Source organism: Rhamphochromis longiceps, linkage group LG7, assembly GCF_057381845.1.
Source record: "Rhamphochromis longiceps isolate RC_006_pf linkage group LG7, R_longiceps_female_GT1.1, whole genome shotgun sequence".
NCBI lineage: Eukaryota > Metazoa > Chordata > Actinopteri > Cichliformes > Cichlidae > Rhamphochromis > Rhamphochromis longiceps.
In genome coordinates this window covers 46,188,499-46,197,498 of record NC_140563.1, presented here as the reverse complement: position 1 = coordinate 46,197,498, position 9,000 = coordinate 46,188,499, and the positions used below count along the sequence as shown (strand labels likewise).

The window sequence follows — 9,000 nt, the reverse complement described above, 5'->3', positions numbered from 1 at the left end:
TGCAGATTAAAGGTACAGAACGTGACATTTGAAAAGCTTTCTGTTCATGTTAGACCATTTCTTTTATGTTTGCTCTCAGCTGCTTTGGCACGTTTCTTGGCCCCCTTTTTAGATTTCTCAGTACTGAACATGCACTTTCCACAACAGTTCATTCATGAAACAAAACACTATTAACCTCCAAAATGTTTTAACTGTCAAAGTGAAATTTTACCCGCTCAGTCACAGAATTACTTTGATGCTGTATAAAACCAGGGTTGTAAAAATGCATATTCTTTCAGAACAATAGTGGACTGTGTAGGTGTATTCTTCACCTTCTAATTCCATAATAATTGTGTGCTGCATATGTTGACTGACACTGAGTAGCTGCTATTACAGACTATTAATGTTGTGATGATAGCTGACTGCTGTTGTGTTTTTTATTGTATTGTACTCAAAGAAATACTCTTCAAGAACACGTGGTTCTGCATTCTGCTTTATTCTGCCATTATATTTGCATATAATGTAAAGGACACATCGTTCTCTCGTTCAGTGTAATGCTGGCCTAACAGCACTGTGTGCTTCAAACATCATCTGCAAGTTTCTATATATTCTTTTGATCGAGTTGCTTTCGAATATTTCTGCTGAAGTTTTCAAAATATGTAAAATCCCCCTAAACATGTGCTCATAATAAATAATAAGGCAAATGACTAAGTGCAATTGTTTACAGTGTGAAGAGTTACAGCCTGCTTATGTCTCTGTGAGCGAAACAGACATTTATATCAGTTCAATACTTTAATCGTCCAAATTAATGCAGCACTATCGCATTGTGTGAGTCATCATATTCAGAATAGCCTGTTTATTTGTCAAAATCTGCCAAACACGCACATTAGAAGTCATGAGTATGAAGACTGTAAAGCATTTTTATAGAGCTTGAGCGCAGCAGAGTTACAGTAATTTGTGGTGTTGGAGGAGCTGCTAAGATAAACATTTAATGCAGGCAACAGCCTGCCCATAAGAATAAGGATATGTGATGATATAGCAATGTAAAGGAAAGTAAAAACAGAGCACAACAGTATAAAGGAAGATGTAGGAGAAAAGATCGTGGATGAAAATCTGCTGCCCAGGCAAGCGTCAGGATCACCCTCAATTTCCAGTTGTTACTATAACGTACTATTGTACACAGTAGGCTTTGTGTCGACAGCCATGCCTTACATGTTGCAGATCATTAGGATTTTGTTCTGTGCTCTGTACAATTTCTGTCTTTTTCTTACTGTGTCTGTCGTTTCCATCCATGTAAAAAGGTTTTACCAGGATTTCTATGAAAAGCTAAGTATGGCCTGTTATTGTAAAACCACCTTTAGTATTAATAACTCGAGATGATTGTTTTCTGTATGACTGTATCAATTTTCACACTGTTATGGAGGAATTCTGGCCCACATCATTTTTAATATTGCTTCAGTTCATTAAGATTTTCTTGGCAACTGTTTATGCTCAGCTCCTTTAAGGTTGTGCCACAGGACTTCAGCCAGGTTGAGGACTTGTCTGGGACATCTTGATTTGTTTCTTTTTCAGATTTCTTTGTTAGATTTGTTGGTGTGTTTAGGATCATGTATCCATACACACTTAGCTGGTGTATGGATTTGTTTGTGTATGTGCTATTAATTTATGGAAACTGTGATGGCACTGCTGTCCTGCTTGGCCAGGACATTTTTAGTCTCAAGAGTTTTTTCCCCCGGTTAAATAAAGGTTATTATTATTAATAATAATAATAATAATAATAATAATAATAATGATAATAATAATAATAATAAATAACCCTTCCTGCTTCTCCAAGGTCATTGTTGATCTCTTTCCTCCTTGGCTTTGGGTTAGCACACAGCTGAATGTGCTCAAACTTCTTCTTTTATAAAGATGCTCACACTTTCTGATGATCATAGAGTGTACAGTATTTGTATTTGATTAGCAGCACTAAAAGAAGCAATAAAAATCTCCTTAGTTATTCACAGAATTGCATTGAGTCCTGTGAAAACGTTCTTTTTGACATGAAAGCTAATTTTTTTTTCCTTTCCAACCTTGCTTTTGAATGCAACATTTCATAACTACTACAAAATGTCAGTCTGTTATACTCAGAAAATTAATAGTGTGGCACAGCAGGAGTTCAATGTCAGTGAAGCGTTGCAGAACAAAACTCTTAGGAAATTAGACAATGAGTAACACACTTCAAGAGTCATTGTGACAAAATAGCTAACCGTTCCCACCCCCCTGGTTTGCACTGTGCCAAAGGAATTTTTTATTTTGGCTGCACAGACTTATACGCTCATGCAAAAATCTTGATTTTGACACATGAATCACAGATTTGAGATGAGTTATGGTCTTTTGCAGTTTATATATACATAGTGCTATGCTGCATGTATGAACTGTTTTAGGAAAAGTATATTGTTACTACTGTAAAATGTTTTACAATACACATTTGAGTTGTTAGCATATTGATTGATTTTTGTCATTTAGATCACCTGACTTACACAATTGATGATGTCTAATTTGGGAGGGTAAAACTATTCATATGAATCAAAACAACTGAGAAAAACATCACTAAAACACTGCTCTGTTAATAGTGGGAATTAGCTTCATGTTAAAGCTGACTGGGACATGATTGGTCATGCATTTACAATAATAGTGGATTGGATTTATATAGCGCTTTTCAAGGCACCCAAAGCGCTTTACAATGCCACTATTCATTCACACACTGGTGGAGGCAGCTACAGTTGTAGCCACAGCTGCCCTGGGGCAGACTGACAGAAGCGAGGCTGCCATATCTCGCCATCGGCCCCTCTAGCCAACAAGTAGGGTAGTAGGGTAAAGGGTCTTGCCCAAGGACACAACGACCAGGACAGAGAGCCCAGGGATCGAACCGGCGACCTTCCGGTTACAGATGCGATTCCCAACCCCCTGAGCCACGGTCGCCTCTGCAAGGTAGAAACTAGTGGCATGCAACAGGAAATAAATGTTTATTTGTATGCAGAACCAGAAAAGATCTTCCTGGAAAAACTAGTGTTTAAGTGTCCCAGTTATTTTTAATCAATTATTTGAAATCATAGCTTTTGTTTAATGATTATAGTTTGATCCACCATAACTGAAAATAGCTGGAGACATAAAGTAAATGTGAGTAGATACAATTAAATGATCTCTCTGTGTAGCCCATTTAATTTACCCCCAACCAAAGGTCATTTTTCACAGTCCCAGATTGAGACATGACTCATTGTCTCCAGTTTAACTCTGCATCTGAAAAAATGTTAAATACTTAAACTTATATATGTAGCAATGACAGATATTAATGTTAAACATAAAGCAATTTCACAAAATAAAGCCAGCATATGTAGCATACAAATAAACCCCAAGACTAATGTTTTTTTCTATGCTTATATGTATTCTATGCATCTCTCAGGACCAGTTAATTGTGGCTTTGATCACAAAGCCATGCTGTTCAAAACATTGGTTTGCTAGGGGTAACAAAAGAAAGCCTTATGACAGGAAGTCATGGTATGAATAACATAAATAATATCTGATCAAGTACAGAGGAACACATCTCTTTTTAAAATGTTTTTAATATTTGGTGCAGTGTACACGTAGAATATCCTAGAACTCACTGAGACTTTGATACTTGAAAAATGAATAGGTTCGCTGTGACAATTTAGTCACTTTTCGCTCTCAGATATGAGCTTTAAGCTCACAGCAGCGCGGCGATTTTCACTGTCTTTACTGTAAAATAAACAAACAGCACCGCAGCGGCACGCCTGTCATCTCCTGCGTGGGCATGCGCAGATGGAGCGTGGTGGGTGGAGATTTTTTTTGTTTATTTTCGTGGCTAACTAGCTAGTAAAACGCGTTGTTGTTAGCATATATATTCCCCCTCACATTATCAGTGAAGTATAAGAAGTCGAACATATAAACGAGTGCGAGTTTAGCGAGTATTACACTGAAACGTTTGACGAGGTTTTTAGGTTTGGGTCCATCACAGGAGACCCTCGCGAGCTAGGCGTGAAGTTGATGAATGTTAGCGTGTGCTAGCAAGCTAGCCGAAATAACGCTAAGGCGAGCTAGTTAACGCTGCCACTTCGTAGATAAAGTAAACCATATATTATCTCCTGCATCCAGGAACAAGGCTACAGCTCGGTGGTATCACTGTAAGTGCGCAACATTTCCTCTTTGATTTGTGTTGTGATTTATATATAGAATTAGTTGACGAGTAACCCAGTGTTAGCTAATGCTAACAGAGGATGAACTGGAAATTGCTGGCTCTCCTTATTCTGTTCATTAATTGTTCATTTGCTAAACGTGCATTAATATGAATACACAGTTATTCATGATCACGAGCAGTGTAGTACCGACCAGGCTGGGCTGCATCATACTGGGGTATAAGGGATAGAGGAAATATAAAGTTACCCGCTTCCATTAGCTATATGGTGATTTCATCTTAAATCACCAGTTTTAAAAACAACAACAAAACAAAACATTTTTTTGCTCATTCCTCTCCGATATGCCTAAAAATGTAATGATCCATAGTTTGTACAGGTATAATTGTGGGTGTGAAGTTTTAGCTAAATATGTGTAATACTTTTAAAGACACATATTTTTCAAAAATCTGTCAACTTTCAGCACGTTTTCCCCACTTTGAAATTTGAGGCCTTGTTTGAACACGAATATCTCAAAAACTATTAAAGATAAAAGCCTGAAATTATCACTAGCCTCTTTTAGCGTTATAGGGAACTAGGGGTTGTAATTTGTGACCGATACCAAAAACAGACAATTAGAAATGTGAACTTTTCTTTTATCTTAGTCCCAAATTGCAGACTCTGATTGGCTTTTATGGTAAGAAAATTTCATGCTCGTATCTCGAGCATGGCCCCAGAGTTCAAAGAAAAACATATATAAACATTTAAGTTCAAATTTTACAAAGTGGTCAATCAGAATGTTTACACTGATTTAAGATGGAATGACTTTATTAGGACAAAGGCTAGTTACATTTTTTTTGTGAGACTGTAGTAATAAGTAAAACTTTAACTGAGTATCAATTTATTTTTTCAGAAATTGAAGTTATTTTGCTCCCCGTACAACACACTGTATTTGTCAATGCAGTGTTGCTAATGGATGAATGGGAACTTTGAAGCAATGGTTACAAATTAATTATGTGCCTTACAACTCAGATGTCAGAATGACAACATTGTTATCAGCACCTGTTCATATGTGCATAAAGTTTTGAATCAAAGATACAGAGACAACCTTGAGCAGTCTTCTTTGGAAAAGTTGCCAGAAAAACTCTTCTTTCTGTGGCCAGTACATTGAGTATTATGTCAGTTAGTTTTCTTCCCCACCTGAGGTGATTCACAGATTGATTTTTACTTTATGAATTGTGGTGTGAAATCCTGATTATCATCTCAACTCTCACTGAAGACAGTTCTCCTCCTGCTTTAGGTTGCTAAATTTGGGCAACAGTGACTCGACGGTAATTTTACCTTCTCATTTCTTCTGGTAAAGGTAAAGAGGATACAGCTGGAAAGCCTCCCCAAGGTTGAAACCTAAGGAGCAAGATGTCAATCACAAGCACCCCCACAAGTAATGATGCCTGCTTGAGCATTGTGCACAGCCTCATGTGCCACCGTCAGGGAGGAGAGAGCGAAAGCTTCGCTAAGCGAGCTATCGAGAGCCTCGTCAAGAAGCTCAAGGAGAAGAAAGATGAGCTGGATTCCCTTATTACAGCCATCACTACAAATGGAGCTCATCCTAGCAAGTGTGTCACCATACAGCGGACTCTGGATGGACGCCTACAGGTAAAGTAGCAAATTCATACTTCTGTGTTTGTTGGTGTTACACCCTGTGATTGTAAATTGGAAAACTTAAGGACCTGTCTAATGTGATGCACCTCTTTGCTCTAGGTGGCGGGGCGGAAAGGGTTTCCCCACGTTGTCTATGCCAGATTATGGCGATGGCCTGATCTACACAAGAATGAGTTAAAACACGTGAAATATTGCCAGTATGCGTTTGACCTGAAGTGTGACAATGTTTGTGTCAACCCATACCACTACGAGAGGGTTGTCTCTCCTGGAATTGGTGAGTAGATTTTAATTTTTGAGTTATTAATATATATATAGAGTACTAATAAAGGGCTTATATAAGAATGTTACGGTTTATTCAACGTGATCATTTTCTTTGATGTCATATCTCATATTTATACATAATATTTAGTTAAAATATCCAAGTTTCTTGCCTAATTTTTACTCTTGATTATTAAGCCACACTTAGAGTGATGCTGATTAAAATGTCTCGCTGTTAAATGTGTTTGCAGACTTATCAGGACTGACCCTCTCAAGTTCAGGTAGGGTGAGCATTTTCTGTTTGCTCAACATAGATTTCTGTGAATGTTCTTCAGTTCTAACCATGTCCTGTTCTGCTAGGTCCACTCTTAGTAAAGGATGAGTATGACTACGATAACCAGCCATCTCACTCCAGCTCTGAAAATCACCTGCCGACGATCCAGCATCCACCGTCGAGGCCGGGCCCACAGGAAACATTCAACAGCCCTGCTCTACTTCCCCCATCAGAGGGCAGCAGTTCAGCTTCTACTTCTGCTTTCTCGACCATTAGTGCCGGACCCTCAAGTAAGTCACGAAACAGTGTCAGCACCTTCTGCAAAATTAAAATAATGCAGCTACTTTAAAAACACTGTGAATCTAAATGTTGCTGTTTTACACTTGGGGTTTGTTAGATTTAAATAAGCATTTTTTTAAGGAAATGAATTAATTTGATTACTTATTTAGCCAAAGTTACTTTTATTTAGTCTTTTGTTTTAAGCTATTTATTAATGGAGCTGTTTTAAATGTATGCTTACAGATCCTACCCCGAACTGGAACAGAAACCCCAGCTTCACCCCAGCGGGGCCTCAGCACCAGAATGGGCACCTACAGCATCATCCGCCCATGCCTCACACAGGGCATTACTGTGAGTGAATATAAAACATGCACAAGTTCTGCACAGCTTGGACAAGTCAAATCTGATAAATTCATTTGTAATTTTCTGCGTTCAAGCCAGTGGAGACAAATGTGCTTTTAGGCTAATTAACCCTGTTAAGTAGTTTAGTTAAAGACTGGCTGCTGTAGCAGAACACATTAGTATTCTACAGAGACGTGAAGCCAAATAGGTGATGGTTTATTTATGAGTTATTGAAGATATTAGAGATAATACTTCTGTGTGAGTGGAGTTAAGCTTATCAAATTTAAAAGTTGATTTGAAAATTAGTAAAATAGTCTTCACCATCGATGTCTGGTCAGTGCATTATGTTTATGAGTTAGCCTCTTTTGGTCATTTCTAGCTGCTATGTGTTCAATACTCATTTCTAAATAAAATGTCTCTGTTTAAATACACGTGTAATTATTTTCAACATGATTTACAGGGCCTGTTACCAATGAAATTGCATTCCAGCCACCCATATCCAACCACCCTGGTAAGTACTAAGAAGAAGATCAAAGACAGTTTGCTTTTTAAATTTTTTTTTATCCCTAATTGTGCTATGAGTGAACTTGATTGACCTCTGGTTGCTTGCTGGTTGTTTCAGCTCCAGAATACTGGTGTTCGATTGCATACTTTGAGATGGATGTCCAAGTTGGGGAGACGTTTAAAGTTCCATCCACATGTCCAATAGTGACTGTGGATGGCTATGTCGATCCATCAGGAGGGGATCGCTTCTGCTTGGGTCAACTGAGCAATGTCCACAGGACGGAGAACATAGAGAGAGCCAGGTACTATGTCACACACTTTAAAATATATCATGATATTGTTTAGTGAAGAAATTCATGTCAAATATGGTTACTATTTACTTCCTGTCCTTCATGTCGTTAGGCTCCACATCGGCAAAGGCGTGCAGCTGGAGTGCAAAGGTGAAGGAGATGTCTGGGTGCGCTGTCTGAGTGATCACGCAGTGTTTGTGCAGAGCTATTATCTGGACCGAGAGGCTGGACGTGCACCTGGCGACGCAGTTCACAAGATCTACCCCAGTGCTTACATTAAGGTGCGAATAGCATAATTATGAGATTTGGACTAATGATAATCTCAGTAGATTATGTGAAGTGTCCCTTTTTCGTTGTACTGGTAGAGAATTTTAACCATATATACACGGAGTCTCTCAATATTTGTAGACAGATTTTTAGCATTTGCCTTGTCCCCTGCCAGGTGTTTGACTTGCGTCAGTGCCACAGGCAGATGCAGCAGCAGGCAGCGACGGCTCAGGCAGCAGCTGCAGCGCAAGCAGCTGCAGTCGCTGGGAATATTCCAGGTCCAGGCTCCGTGGGAGGCATCGCCCCTGCAATCAGTGAGTCTTCTTACTACCACTCTTAGCCTTGAACAAGTATATTGTTATGATTACTTGTGTTTTTATGACAAGCTCTATTTTTGTTTGGTAAATGTTAAATATCAGATAAGAAACTCTGACCAAAGCACTTTTGAGCTAAAATGTATTTATTCATAACCTGTTATGCACAGTTCGTCTTTTTATGCATTAAAGCAAACAATGTTTTCCTTCCTTTATTTGTTGGTTTTGTCAGACTGTTTTGTGAGACTTTTTAAAAACAACTTCATTTTCTTTAACTGTCAATGATAATGATGATAATGAAAGAAACGTCTTTATAGCTGACCGGTGGTGCAGTGGGTAGACTGAGTCTTTTCTGTGTGCGTCTTGCATGTTCTTCCTGTGCCTGTGTGGGCTTCATCTGGCTACATGCAAATTTAGCTCAATTGTGCATGGATGAAAGGTAGAAAAAGTGCTTGAAGGGTGTAGAGTAAAGCACTGTATGAATGGATGACCTTTAGTCTGCAGTGCTTTGAGTAGTCAGTAAGGCTAGAAGGCTAAATTAAATTTAGTGGAAATGCAGTACAATATGCAACCTGATGTGAGTGGGACGAACGAGTATATTAGTAATAGTCTCTGTGTGGTAACTGTACCTACTTAGTATGTTCCACACAGACACACGG

General features: G+C 38.6%; 1 protein-coding gene across 2 annotated transcripts in view; it reads left to right on the top strand.

Annotated features, from left to right (window-relative positions):
* Window positions 1-3,808: 3,808 nt before the first annotated feature.
* Window positions 3,809-9,000, top strand: part of smad4a (SMAD family member 4a) — a 7,526-nt gene continuing 2,334 nt past the window's right edge. The window contains exons 1-10 of one of the 2 annotated variants that reach the window (XM_085413898.1): window positions 3,809-4,163; window positions 5,452-5,807; window positions 5,913-6,087; window positions 6,323-6,352; window positions 6,432-6,635; window positions 6,868-6,975; window positions 7,427-7,477; window positions 7,589-7,772; window positions 7,873-8,041; window positions 8,203-8,341. In XM_085413898.1, coding sequence (XP_085270024.1) covers window positions 5,568-5,807; window positions 5,913-6,087; window positions 6,323-6,352; window positions 6,432-6,635; window positions 6,868-6,975; window positions 7,427-7,477; window positions 7,589-7,772; window positions 7,873-8,041; window positions 8,203-8,341 — 1,300 coding nt within the window. In that variant the 5' untranslated portion in view covers window positions 3,809-4,163; window positions 5,452-5,567. The remainder of the gene's footprint in view (window positions 4,164-5,451; window positions 5,808-5,912; window positions 6,088-6,322; window positions 6,353-6,431; window positions 6,636-6,867; window positions 6,976-7,426; window positions 7,478-7,588; window positions 7,773-7,872; window positions 8,042-8,202; window positions 8,342-9,000) is intronic. The other variant, XM_085413897.1, reaches the window with a different exon arrangement.